This window comes from Caloenas nicobarica, chromosome 12 (genome assembly GCF_036013445.1).
Source record: "Caloenas nicobarica isolate bCalNic1 chromosome 12, bCalNic1.hap1, whole genome shotgun sequence".
Classification (NCBI taxonomy): Eukaryota; Metazoa; Chordata; class Aves; order Columbiformes; family Columbidae; genus Caloenas; species Caloenas nicobarica.
This window is the reverse complement of record NC_088256.1, coordinates 5521597-5536213: the sequence shown is the minus strand read 5'-3', so window position 1 is coordinate 5536213 and position 14617 is coordinate 5521597. Positions and strand designations below refer to the sequence as shown.

The 14617-nt window shown below is 37.6% G+C and overlaps 1 protein-coding gene across 2 annotated transcripts in view; it reads left to right on the top strand.

Annotated features, from left to right (window-relative positions):
- The first annotated feature begins 684 nt into the window (after positions 1-684).
- TENM1 (teneurin transmembrane protein 1) overlaps positions 685-14617 on the top strand; it is a 240286-nt gene continuing 226353 nt past the window's right edge. For both annotated transcript variants that reach the window (XM_065643703.1, XM_065643702.1), the window contains exon 1: positions 685-901. In XM_065643703.1, coding sequence (XP_065499775.1) covers positions 685-901 — 217 coding nt within the window. The remainder of the gene's footprint in view (positions 902-14617) is intronic.

Sequence of the window (14617 nt, the reverse complement as noted above, 5' to 3'; positions counted from 1 at the left end):
AGGAGGTGGTACTGCAGGGTAGAAGCTTCTTCCTGCTGCAAGGGTCACGCAATATGAAAGGAAAACGTCAATTTCTGAGCCATCATACGCTCTCATAGAGTAACAGTGCAGTGTATTTTTGTTTTTACAAAGTCTGATGGTTTTCTAAATTGTGAAGTCTGTTATTCTTGATTAAACCTAATTGAATGTACAGCAAAACACTCCAAAAGAGTGAACTATCAGCTTTCTAGGCTTCATAGTATAGAGATACCAAATGTACCAAATGTTATTTTCACTTAAGATGAATACGTATCCCTGTAGAGAAATAGTAACTGTTCCATCTTAGCTCTAATGCCAAAAATAAGTTTTTGTAACGTTTTGTGCATAAGGTAAAGTGATTGCTTGGTCTAACGGGATAGTGCTTAAGATTTGGTTTTATTTCTTTTTCTTCAAGTGGCTGTTGTTTTAATTCTATTTTTTAAAAAGTAAAACAATAAAATAAGCCATGTTCAGATTCTTTCCTGGATTATAGTGATATTAATACAATTTAGTTGGTTTATATAAACTAAAAATAAAACTGGCCCTTTGTGAGCTAAATTTATATATGATAGCTGAAGTGAATTATTGATGTTCTTTTTTCCAGGACTATTTCCTTAAGGAGTTCCAGTTGCTTGTTTTCATGACTTTGAGCCTATTTAATCAGAGATGGAGCAGATGGACTGCAAACCCTACCAGCCACTGTCAAAAGTTAAACATGAAGTGGATCTAACTTACACGAGCTCTTCAGATGAAAGTGAAGATGGGGGAAAGCAGAGGCAATCTTATGACTCAAGAGAAACTCTGAATGAATATAGCCAAGAGCTAAGACTTAATTATAACAGTCATAGCAGAAAAAGAAAAACCATTGACCAGCCCACACAAGGTAAATTGTTTATTTTATCTACTAATTATGGTTATTACATTCTGATTACTTACTACGAAACAATGTGATGTTGTCAGACGACCAGCAAACATTTTGCTTTCCAAGACTTGTAGCGATAATCCACTTTTTACCTATTTTTAAACATCTCATAGTATCAAAAATTTAGGAAATATGTTTTCGAAGTAAAATTGCTTTTCTAGCAGGATGGACTGACTGGTATTCTGGAGACCATCACATGGTAGCTGTAAACATTTCTATAGTAGTTGCTACTCTTCTTACTAATGTTGACTGATGAATTATTTACTACCTTTGCGTATGTTGTGTGCATTTTGGTATAAAATCAACGTGGAGGTTGTAGGCTATGTGCTTACAGAGCCTATGAATGAATTAAAATGCAACAATTCTCTTATCAAAATTTCTAATCGTACAAATAACCAAGTCATTTAAAAGCTGAAGATAATTAGTGTATTGTAAGAAAAAAAAGGCAACGGCTGAATTTCTTAACGTTTTGCGTGATATGGGCAGAACTCCAGGACAAATATTTGAGATTTTAGGGCTGTTGAGCTAAGGTTAAGAAAAGCTACTGTTTGGTTAGAGATAAAAGCAAAAAAAGACTAAAGCGATGGAAGGAAATAAGCAGAACTTACTGCAGCATATCCTGATAGGTTGCTACTTGTGGAAACCAACGTGCTGCATTTCACACGCTTGGTACAGACAAGTAGCGAATCTGTTGCCTTCAGCTCTGTCACAAATTCAGGCAGGATGGTGGGACAAGGAGAATATTTTTAGGAATCAGCGTGTGTGTCAGAAGCAGCAGGAGTCCTGTTCCCTCCAAGGTAACAGCAACACCATGCCAGGGGCAGCTGCTCCCTGCTCTTCAGAGAGGTGGTTAAACTGATACGTTATAGCGTGGCCTATACTCCTCAGCTAAAAAAAATGGCACTTACTAAAGGAAAAAACAAAACACACACACCAAAAAAACCAAACAAACCAACCAGCCAAACAAAAATCGACACACAAAGCAAACAAATTGCTCATTGCTCACTCAGAAAAAGCCTTCTCCAATTTTCTGAATATTAAAATAATGTTCCTTTCTTAATTTTCTTGTAAAAAAAAAAAAAAAAAGTACAGGCTTTTTGAAGCTGGAAACTGTCTCCTCTGCGATGTGTAAATTAATGCAAAAATTAGAATAGCTGTGCTGTATAGCTCCTACAGCCTTTTTGTTTTTCCTGCCAATATTCTGAATCAAGTTACTTTCATAATACTGGTGTTGCCGGAAAATACCTATAATTCATGGGAGAAATAATACCTAGCTGCCAGAGATAGCCTCAATCCATGCACACATATTCCCTCCAAAGAGTTACAAAACTGCAATATTGGAAAAGAAAAAGTCATGAATACAGATTTCAACAAAGTATTGTATAGAAAACTCAACTTACATGTTTGGTTCTTTATAAATGATTTGATCTTGAACATCTTATGAGACTATGCTTAACTAAGATATGGCTATATTGTTGTAACTGGAGATGACGTAAATGTACATGTAGATCTACGTAAAGCAACCATCTCATTACTGATAAATGCGGCAATGAAAGCATAACCTCTGCTGGGACCGAGTCTGAAGAGCTCCCGCTTTGCAAAGTTTGGCTGCTGTTGGTCTTTATGTCATCTGTAGCATCCCTAGCTCTGACACATGTAAAAGGGTTGCAATCACTCTGTTGTAGGCATAAGAAACCAGCCTCTGTGTCGTACGTTGAATTTATTCTTCCAGAACAGTGCCTCTGAAAGCAATCACATTAATGATTTTAAAGAAATTATCTAATTAGTGTGAGTTTCTGCAAGAAGTTGTCAGGAATGAGCTTACCTCACTTGTTTAGGACTGGCCTGTTAGGAATCAGATTTATGCTTGTGCAGACCAAGTATTTTCCACTCATAAGACGTTTTTACTGGAAATATATGCCCCAAGATTTTTCTGTTCAAATTAATTTTTATTAGATACTACAGGAATTTGCAGATCTTCAGTTTTACAAGCACTGGTATTTTTCTTCTTGGAAGCAACACAGTCGTGTACCACTTCAAGCCGCGGTATGAGGCGTGATGTCCGTATTTGGAGAAAATCACGTAAGCCTCTACAGTAGTTTGTCAGTATGCAGGGCGGTACTTAAATACTTGCTTATGTCTAGGCACCTTCTTTCCTGAACAGTCTAGGTCAGTCAGTACATTATTATTTCATATATACTACTTGCTTTATTGTGCTATTGAGTATAAAAGTGTTCTTTAAAAACATACTTGTGTACTAGTTTGTGAGGATGGAGTTAAACTTTGGTTGTTGTACTAGAAATCATAGTTTTCTCCTGTGACAAATTCAGTTTGGTATAACTGAGTGAGTAATTGCGCTGCTATGTGTATCTTTTAGGCTTCCCAGGAATTCATCCCTATATCTTTCTAGTGATTTAAATCATACAGTTTTACTCTGCCACAAAGTGAACCAAAATATTTGGCCTGGCACGAAACAGAGATTTGAAATATAAAACTAGTCGAGCTCAAAATTCAAACAAGAGCCAAAAACTTTGCAAAACCGAGTACAAAATTTCAGACCTCAGGCAGAGTTTGATTTGATCTAGTGTGTTATTTCCAAAAGGACACCAGGTTCCATGGTATTGGGGCCTGGGAGGTGGAGAGTTCTAGGTGATTCTTGGTAGCTGCTCAGTCAATACCAGAAAACAAACAAACAAACACACAAAAAACCCCAAACAAACAAAAAAGGTTCAGTTTTCAACTCTGAATCTGGCATGAATCCATAAAACTGTAGATGCAATTTATTTTAAATCCATTCTTTTCTAAAATTCCTCATCAGAATCTTTAACAAAGTTTTTTCTTGTGTTTGGCACATCTTTCGAATGTTTAAAAAAAAAAAAAAAAGGAAAACCAAAAAACCTCGAAACCAAAAACCCCACAGCACCCTTTGCAAAGAAGATTGTTCTGCAAGAAGAGTGCTGTACTGTGCTAATGCATAAAAAAAATAAAATCATAGAGACATCATCCATAGTTGTATCCCAAGGTAGTGACATAATATTCTCCTCTAGCACTAGCTACAACTGCAGTAGTACCCTGTACTGAGTGTGTGCTCAATTAATGGGTTGCACAGTGAGGATAAAATCCATGAACTTTGTCCACGAGAGGTGCGAAAATAGATGAGAAAACAGACATGTACTAACAGTCATGAATGAAGTGATGATGATGAAGGGTGCGATAGCAATCAAATGAGCTCTAATGATGACTGTGAGAGGAAAATTGTTTCAGAATAAAAAAATTAAGAAAGAGACGCTTATGACAGGCACAGGTGTAGGGGTATCTGTACTGATGTAGTTAGTTTTGTGAAAAGAATCACCATTTTAAGTGTTCATGGAAAATGGAAGAATTTGTGTTGGCTACTTAAGCATGGCAGCTTATAGAAATAATACTGGGCAGTCATCTGAATTTAGTGAATAACTTCAGGGTAAAATGTGATTTGTTGCTCAAAATGCTGATATATCTCAGCAATTTCTGTGAAGTTTTTTGTAATGAGCAGTTGGACTATTCATTGTTACTATCAAAATTGAGGATTTTTTTCTATGAAGAGCTTCAGTTGAAATCTGAGACTATGTAAAATCATTACATTTGGCTATTTATACATTCACATATGTAGATAATCTGCATAATCCCAAACTCTGCATGGCATGAACACAAAGGAAACATTTTCAGAGTTCTCAAATATATCCTACAGAATCGAATAGCCCTTTTAATATTTTGTAAAGCATTTTTTGTGTCAAAGTTTTGTTTGAAAGGCCATGTGATCTTGCAAATTACAAAATTTTTTGTTTTAAAGATTGAAAACAATACTCAAATATAGAATACTTAACTGCTTTAATATTTTTGTACTCCTTGCAATTCCTGAAATTGTATCTCAAATCTTACTCTTCAGAGGGAATTATCTGTTGGTTGGTTTCACACCACACATTTTATAGATAGGAATATGAAAGAAAAAAAACCAACAGTAAGTACAGAGTTAATGTATTGATTAAGCAATGATTTCTAGGTGTTATTCTTGAGGTCTAGTACTGATATCCCTCATGGAGAGTCCAGTGTGAGGTAAATGGTGTCTCTGGAGTTATTCACGTCAGAAATTTGTAGTTAATCTGACAATTCCAAATCTAACAAATAACACCACAGACTGTTTCAAGCTGAGCTGTGTTTTACCGGCCTAATGACTCAATGTGAGCAGCCAGGAAACTCTCCTGACAAAGTGTCATTGGCTCCTGAAGAGTCAGTGCTAATTGCATAATGTGTACATCTTAAAGTTGCCGGAATGTTCAAACCCCTGTTTATCTGAAGATATGTAAATCTGCAATATCTCATCCCGGCAAGAAGATCTGATGAAGTAAATTCCTGGCAGACCCTATACCATATATTTTGGGGATATTGGCAAACATAGTAAATTAATTCTTGAAAGAACTGGTAAACACAGTGTTTTGTATTTGAAGGAGATGGGACAGATTTGGCAGAAGTCATCAGAAATGTTGTTCTTGCTGGGAACCTCACTGATGGACTCGGCCGCGAGGAAAAAAGTTCTCGTAGTTGTATCATCCACAGATTGCAGTTCTGGCTTTTTTGTGACATGTTTACATCATTGGAATGGTTTTTTTTCTGTATCCACCCAAGTTAATATGAGAGGAGCTGTACTCCACAAATACTGGCAGTAGAACAAAGCCTTATGGCTTTTAGGTTAATTATAGATTTGTAGAAAACACTAGTTTAGAGGAATGAATTCCTGACAGGATAAGCATCTGGGATTGAGTCATTGGCATGATAAAGTTTATTGATCATTAACAATATGAGCATATGGTGGTAAATTTCTGGTTAGACAAACATATATTTCCTGGCAAGATAAATATATTGAGCTGCATTATTGGCAAGGCAAACTGGAGTTATTCCTAGCAGCAGGATCCAATAGCAAATATTTTCTGGTAAACCTCTGTGAAAGAAACAACATTTTAGAGTGCTTCACAAAGAATTGACCTTTACTACCTTTAGCCTAAGAAGTAAGGAAAACTTTTTTGTAGGACAAAAGCTGCAGATTGGTAATGTATTAAATATTTTGTAGATAAGGTATGTAAAGGTGTCTTCAGGAGCAACAGGTAAGCAGATCCAGCTAAATGTTCAAAATCTGCCTTGAATCTTCCATATGCTTCATGAGGAGGCCTGGGGCACGATGTGGGAAGGTTGTGCTCTTCAGCCTAAGGCCACTTCTGTTTCATCCTTCGTTTTTTTAGCTTATGGCTGTCGCCATTTAATTCTCATTTCTGCCCTCTGTTACATTCTAGCAATGGTGAGGATATACAGGCAATAGAAATGTTGTAGTGCTGAAAAGCGCTTTCTTTCCCTAGAAAGGAAAAACAGTGCGTGAGGTGCAGAAATTGATGGTCTGTTTTGCTGTGCTCTACAGTTCAGGAAATTTAATCTTACCAAGAAGGAAGATTTAAACACATGTAACTCCTAACATCATATGACCAGTCAAAAACTGTTTTACTTATCATCACAGACATATATATAAGGCATGCTGACAAGCACTGGTAGGAAATTGTCCTGTCAGGAAAATGTCCTGATGTTTTTTAGTCATATGTGAAGTAGCAAAAGCTTTTTACATAATAGCCATATTCTTCTCTGATTTCAAAATTAAGTAAATCCATCCAGGGCAGCAGATGTGCTTTGTGTCTGCACCAGGGCCATGGCAAATTGAATTTGGGCTGTAATATAGCATGTGGGTTTTGTTTCAGTTACTTTGTTTTTAAATTGATGTGTAAAGGCATAAATAACCCAATCTTTATTAGCTTCTCCTCTTAATCTTACGTAATTTTAGAAGCTCTTCTGAGAATTTAAGCATGTTTTGCCCCTGTCTACTTTAGAGGAGGGACTTGAAGCGTGATGAAGCGTTGTCTGTGTAAGGGCACACAGCACATCCCTCGTCCTGTCTCCTGAAAGGGACTCAGCTTTTGCAAGAGGGTGATTTAAAGGTCCTTTAGATTTCTGGGCTGCAAACTAGCGGAAGGAAGCAATAGCTAATAAGCTCCATCTCCTGCTGCTGTATGTTACACCATCTGGTCACAGTGTTTATGGGCTTCATGTTGTCCAAAAAAAATTGCATATGAGGCAGAGTAAGAGATTCCACACTGCTAAAGCTTTAGTGCATTGTCTCCTTCTGTATTCCCTTGCAGAAATGGGGATTCCGGGTGTTCTGTGCTGGGCTTTGTTTGGCTCATTGTGTGCTAATCACAGTGATATTACAGTCTCCCAGAGAAATTCAGTGTGATGAGCCATTCCCTGTGGCTTCCTGGACTGGAGCCTTCTCTGCTGTGTGGGGAGTATCTGCAAGCTCTAAGGAACAGAAAAGCTGCACGTAATTTCAGACCCCCTCTGGATATTCTGTCTTGATTTACCAAGTAGTTGGAAATGCCTCTCCTTGGAATAACTGGGGTGAAGAAACCGTATGTTTGTGGCTTCGTTAAAATCTCACGGAAGGAATACGTTTCCTTCCCCTCATAGAATCATAATACATGAGCAAACTGAAGGTGCAAAGAAACTATTTCCCACAAGGCTGAAGTGCTCCCTCCCTAGATCACAACTCTGTTACAAGATCTCGTAACCTGCTGTCACCGTTCCTGTAGTGCTGCTTCCAGTCTTATCATATATGCCATCATCTCAGTGAAAATAATGCCTAGTATGATCAAAAATAGGTTCATTCTCATAAGTAATTCATTTGATTTAAGAAGTGAATATTCAAGAGGGGAAAAGTGAGAAAAAATCTACCGAGAAAAGAGATAAACTAGAGAAAGATCTCAGTTCGTTTTCAATCCCCTGCTAACAAATCTCATCTAAGGAATAAAAAAAGCATTCTCCAAATGTTACACCAGCTTACCAATCCTTTGTCAGTGTACAGGTACAAACGACAAACCTATTTTCCATTCTCTTCTCTGAATCACCAGTTTTCCATGGTGTAAAATGCCAGAAATCATAGAAATAAAAATTAGAAGGAAAGAGTAACCCAGCCAGTGTAACAGAAACCGAGTGACAGCAATCCTTACAGTAACCTGTGCTCAATACTAATGGAATATCTACAGCAGAGGCTTAAACTTTTGAGTTAATATGTTCTGGAATTCTGTTTGTCAAAGCCTGAAATTATATCTGCAAAAGGTTTTTGCTATATTAATATAACCTCTTCCTATAACATTTAAAAGTGCCCAAGAAGATCTGTCATAAGTTAAAACCAAGATATGAACAGACATCAAGACAGAATGACAGAGTGAGTATTACAGAATATGGGAACCAGCGAACAGCTCTGCACTTGTTCTACAGCCATTTCAATATACATACTCTTGTTGTGTCTTTTATGTCACTCTTTTTGAAACAAAGAAAAGCTGTCTTATTTTCTATAACTAGAATTCTGGTTTGCTTATCTCCATCTATAGAGCAGATGCTGAAACAAAATAACATTTCTTCCCAAGGTTTCTCTCGCAATTATGTATCTGTCAGAAGATTTTGTACCTCTCGAAATAAAGAGCTGTCAAGAAGTAGCTCAGTGAGTCGATGACATTGCTGCATATCTGGATAAACAGCGGGGTGGGTGTATCCTAACTCAGAGCTTCAATTAATTTTTGAGAATGAGACTTAAATACTGCTGAACTTAGTTCTATGGGCATTTATGTGAAGTGATTCAAAACCTAAGGTTCTCCTTTCAAAGTTTCAGATTTACTGGAAGCTGCTAAAAAATCAGTTTGCTGCTGTCACTCATTAGGAATGTTTTGCAAGTGGATAATGTATCTTTAGCTCAGATGCAAAAGCAGCATAGAGGGAATATGGTAATGTTTGACACCAGCAGACAGATCCTTTCACCACCACCACCCCCCAAGCACCAGTTATGTCACGAAACAGTGAATACTGACTAAGGTCGATATAGTCACTTCTAGCTTGTAACCTCAGGTAAGATAGTCTGAGGACCTAGAAAAGTCACATATCAAAATATAAACAGTTGCTGTGAAAATCACCGAGAGATTACAAAGCCAGTGAATTCAAATGATAATATGGGCACAGTGACTGAGACATAACTGTTAATCTTTCAAAAATTTTACTAAACTTAACTATGCTTTATTCAGTATTAATGTACAACAGAAGTTGCATCTGTAAGAAAGAGCGTTAGCGACTGGACTGTCTTAAATACTGTGCTCAGAAATAGGCTATTACAGAAGTCTTAGTCTTTGTTTCTGATAACTGAAGGCGGTAGTATCTGAAAAGCTGGATTCAGTATTGCCACTGACTTAACCTGTGTCAGGTGCTTAGCTTCACACGGGATTTTTGAACCGCCAAGAAAAAGCCCATCGTGTGAGGCGGGGCTGTGACCATGGTTTACAGACAGCGGAGCCGCAGAGGCAGCTGTTACCAGCTAAGGACAAGGAGCATCACGCTGTGGTGCCCGTGGGCCCTGGCAGTGGGACGAGTCTGTCTTTGAGACCGAGAAACACCCTTCCTGTGGGCCTGGGCGTGGAGAGGAACCTGGACCTCCGGCTGGTAGCACGTCCTGAGCCCACAAGCGTAGTGGCAACTGTGCAGAGCTTTCCTTGCAAAGAAACTAAATGGAAGGTGCTGAATTTCAAGATTCAGCCATTGTTTATATCACTTTACTAGAAAGGCACTTTTCCTGGAATTAAAAGAAGAGAAAACAAATAATAAAGAGGAGTGGATCAACTTCAGAAACCTAGAGATGCTCAAGGTTGTTCCGCTTTCCTGGGGGCGGCATTTCTGACCATCCCAAAGCTGGTGTAACGGAGCCACCTGAACCTGCTCCTGCTGCCTCCTGGACAAGCAGCGAGACAATAGCCACAGCCTGCTGGGGTGGGTGACATGGAACCAGGCCTGGCGCTTACAAAAATAGATAGTGTTTGCTGTCAGAAAGCTACCATGGAAGGAAAAATCAGTGTAGTCTTAAACATTGAGGAAAAAGTCATTGCAGATTCCTGAACTGTTCTGTAAAACTTCCGTTAATAAAGTCAATTTTAGGTAAGCTGAGGTTAATTTGGTTTTATGTTTATCTGGTTTTTAAATGTATTTGAATTTTAAATCTCCCACTGAATGGAGAATTCTTTATTCACTGGATTGGGCACAGTCTTTCTCACTAGTTAATACATAATTTAAGATTACTTCCACTCAAACAAATGAAGACTCATTGGCCTAAAAGTGATCTAAGTAAGGGAATGAATGTCCCAATGTGCTTCAACTATATGATTTATGAGAGGGTTTTATTTAAGCTTTCTAACAGTTGTCTAATATTGATGGTTTTGGCTTCCTGGTACAGGTGTACAGTTCTATTGGGCAACAACATGAGCAGCAAAATATTTGCCAGAAATTCTTAAGGCTCCCTTGCTTCTAAACATTTTAATAGGATCAAACTAGTCGGCGTTTAGAAGTACATAAAAACTTGAGTTCCTCTTCATTTTAAATTACAGAGCAAAGAGTATTCACATATGATTCTCTTAACAGCATAATGTAATAAAATGTATTCTCGAAGCAGATTTGTTATACATAAAAGTTACAGAAATGGAAATGCAGATAACACAGTGAGTGATCGTTTATGGCTATGTTAATTTCCTAATTATTTCAATTTATTACTCATAATTTTTTTTCTAAGTCTGAAAAACAGAAACTCACTTGTACTTTCACTGATTAGCTGTAGAAGTTTGTACTTCTGGCATCATCCAAGAGACTTGCATGGTTTACTTCAATATTGTTCAAGAGAGAGGTAAGTAGTAAAGGCAAGCATTCATAACTAGAAACATAGTTAACAGCACTAATGCAAAAAAAATACAGTTTTCTTTTATCAGGCATCTTTTTGTGGCCTGTGAAACACGCACGCACCTTTTTTAGGGAAGAAAGCTTTAAAATTCTGATCAAAGAGCAACTTCAAATATTGTTTAAAACATTTGCACTCAATTCAGTTTGGTCATATCAAACTTTTTCCTTATTTCAAAAAAAAATTAATGATGTCTGCTAGTTCGAGCTCTATTTCAGCATCTGTTGAAGTAAAACAATTCTGTAACTTATGCTGCTCTAATCGAGACAAGAGAACTTTCTATTTTTTTTTATAAAACTCATATCAGGACACTGCCTATATGGTCATCTGTAATGTAATTTTGAGACATACTTTTAATCTTTCCTAGTAATGAAATTAAAGAACTTGATTATTACTTCATATTTTTAGTAGAAATCAAAGGATTGTATATTGCCCTCCATAAAATTAGTTATTCTGTTCAGCTGGAAGCAGGAGTTAATTTTAGAATTTCTCAATAATGTTTTATTTTGTTATTTCTGTGAGAATTTTCAGATTTGTTACTACAAACGTATGTATAAATACAGAAGGGTATGGATGTGTCATTGACGTAGTACAATACAAGTTCTACCTACATTACTTTAAAGTGCAGTTTTGTACCCTACCTCGTTTAGTCCAGAAAAATAGCCAGAATTGTTTTCTGGGATTTTGTTGTACATATGGAGATGAAAAATATTAAAGGAAATGCAGAAATATGGAGTGTGTACACTTGCATGCTAACTTTGGACCAGTTTGGGGTTTTTCTTTGCAATCAGGGTCAGTTACCAGAAGTTTAAATAGATAGAAATTTTGTCTATTTGTTGCGCCCAGATGTATTCCCCGGTGCTGCTTAGAAAATATGTTGGTAATTTCCTCTCACTATTGTTCCTATTCTCATTCTGTACTTGGGGACTGATTACAAAATTCGTTTATCTTTGTCACTCTGGAAGGAAACACAGAATTCATGAAGAAAAGGGCATGGTATGAAAAAAATCCTTGTATTTCAATTGAGAAAGGAAAAAAGGAAATTATTTGCCTGTTCTTACTGGATAAATCTTCATTCATGTGAGCATGTCTCTGATGACCATCTTTTCTGTTATCTGTTGTAAAAATAATGGTGAACACACAGTACCTGTCTGCATTTAGAGCACTCCTCCTCCCATTGTGACTGCCGTTACATAAAGTGTCTCCTTGTTTCTTTAACTATATTATATTTCTTTTCTCTTCCCATGTATCCAGCTTTTCTGAGTCAGTACTGTATTCTGTAATATTTAGTGAGTTCCAGTGCTAAAGAAGTAAAATGAGCAGGAAAGCAGTACATTTACTGAGTATCTGTTTGTGTGATCTTATTGAGCACAACGCAGTTTAATGTCAGAACCCACTCAACTTGTGTCTGTGACAAAGGACAAAGCCTACCCTTCACCTAACCAATTAGCACAGGCTAAACTTTCAGTATTATACTGATTCTATGGGTAAAGCTAAAAATGAATATACTAACTTAGGCATCTTTATTCAGGAATGCATTGTGCCAAGCAGTATTTCGATATGCTGCTTGATGGTTCTCATTGCTTCCTCAATATTTAAGTTTAGCTTGAGGAATTTTCTAAGATATTTTCGGGGTTTTATTGATTGTCTTAAAAATTCATTTCCCACTGATTAACTTCCTTAATAAATTAATGCATTAGTTTTAATAGAGTGGGCTTTTTTTACTCTTAAGAGAAACTATCTGATATGTAGTTTTGTATTTTACTTTGGTCTTTGGAATAAGACTGTTTCTTTTCTATAGAAATTTTCTGTGAAGATACAGGAGAAAATGTTTTATTTTTGTGCTTATGGATAAAAATATGAAAATCATAGGTATGTTTTTAATACTAATTCTATATGCAATCAGTCCTTTGACTTCACTAGTCATACTACTGTAAATCAGAAAGTAATCTTTCTGTCTTTAACAACAAAAGAACGTTACAAATTATGTATTGTAGTATGTGTCAGTACATAACCTTGAGTAGTGTTTTGTCAGAAGTGTATAATTAGTGGTTTCAGAAAGGAAATATTTGTACGATTTATTTGTTTGGTTTGCATATAGGTTCTGAAAGGATTAATCGAACTGTTGATTCTAGGGATAGAGTTCTTCCTGGTATCAGTGGGAGCTATGCTTATAGGTGTGACATCAGTTTAAGCTGGTATTATAGTCGTGATTACTTAATGTTTGCAATTAATTGTTGACTGTCGATCTGTAGAGTTTAGGTGTTCAGGGAGAGGGATGCTAATAGTTTGCTTTTATACTATACTTAGCCAATCTGTCCATCTTTATGTCCTAGCTGCTGGATCAGAGTTCTGAAGACCTAAATGATGCATCTTTTTAAAGTTTCTCTTGGCTCCTCCCCACACTTTTAATACTTCAGTGGTACTATCCAGTGTGAACGTTTGGCTTGTTTCCCAGGGATGGCCCAGGGACCGGAGATCAGCGGTGGCTCTGGTTGCAGGCTGGGTCACACCTGCCTTCCAGATGACTCCAGGGCAGTGGTACAGGTGGTGGTACATGGCGTGCACCTTTACCGCTGCCTTCACCACAGGGCAGCTTTATTTCCTGTTACCTACTTAAATACTACTGGCTTGCAGTTAAGGGTTGTCGTAGCTTCACTCCATGCTGTTTGGAAAGATACAGGTAATGCTTCCTTTTTCTTCATGGTCCTCTTGGACTCCTTGTGAACTCTGTGTTCTCAAGTCTCTGTTACCCCATGTCGCTGTTCAACTCATTTTTGGTCATGGAAGGTCCTTCAGAATAGTCCAGTCTGCTTTCTACATTGTTTTTTTAAAAAGCATTTGAGGACTTCTGGCACACAAACATTTTCTTTTAGGTTTGGGTGGGGGGCGTGTTTTGGTTTTGTGGGGTTTTTTGTTTCGTTGGTTGGTTTGGTTTGGTTGGTGTTGATTGGTTGGTTGGTTTTTTAAACCTCATAGAGTTAAGCTCTCCTACTTTAGTCCCACTGTGGTGGCCATTGTGCTTTTGGGTCAGTTGCCAGGTGTTCACTTCAGCTAGCCAGAGGCTTGTGCCACTAGCAAAGAAATTGGCAGAGACCAACTGTACCTTTTGAACTGACTCTGAGAATTTTTATTACTCTAAGTAAGCACGATGGTCTCAGACATGAAAAGATTTTGGAGTTGTGGAGAAAAGGAAGGGGTGGTGTTGGATACCTCAGTGCTATTTACTTCTTGCAGAACTAATAGCAGTAATGTATTTATTGGAGTAGGACTGAGCACACCTTCAGGGATATAAAAGATATTTAGCTATTTTTCAGCCTTGTATTTAGAAATTAACCTAGCGGATAGGTCTGCCTACTGCAGGCTGTTTCTCGTGGCACCCATCTGTGTGTCATACAGCTGCACTAGACCTCAGTGCAAAGTGAGCTGTGTCTGCTTGGGCCAGCTTCTCCTGAACATTGTTCCCACTCTCCAGTGGGAGTATTCACTCTCCAATGAAGTATTATTCAGCCTTGAATTCACCCATGTGGTGAATATTCATTTCACAGATAATTATTGTCATCCCTGAACAGCTCCACTCAAATAAAACAAACTTCTCATGCTACCAATCATTTCCGTCGCTGTTTTGGCAGCATGAATCTTATGGTTCTTCATGCTTTAATAACGTTCCATCATCTGTGGTATCAGATTTGGGTTAAAAGATTATGAAGAGGGTTAGAAAACTCTGTCTTTATACAGTGCTTGATGTTTTAGGAGAAAGGAGAGAGGCACCTGCCACTCATCTTTCCATGTACTGCCTTAAATCCCACACCTGAATGTGAGGGAACAGCACCGTG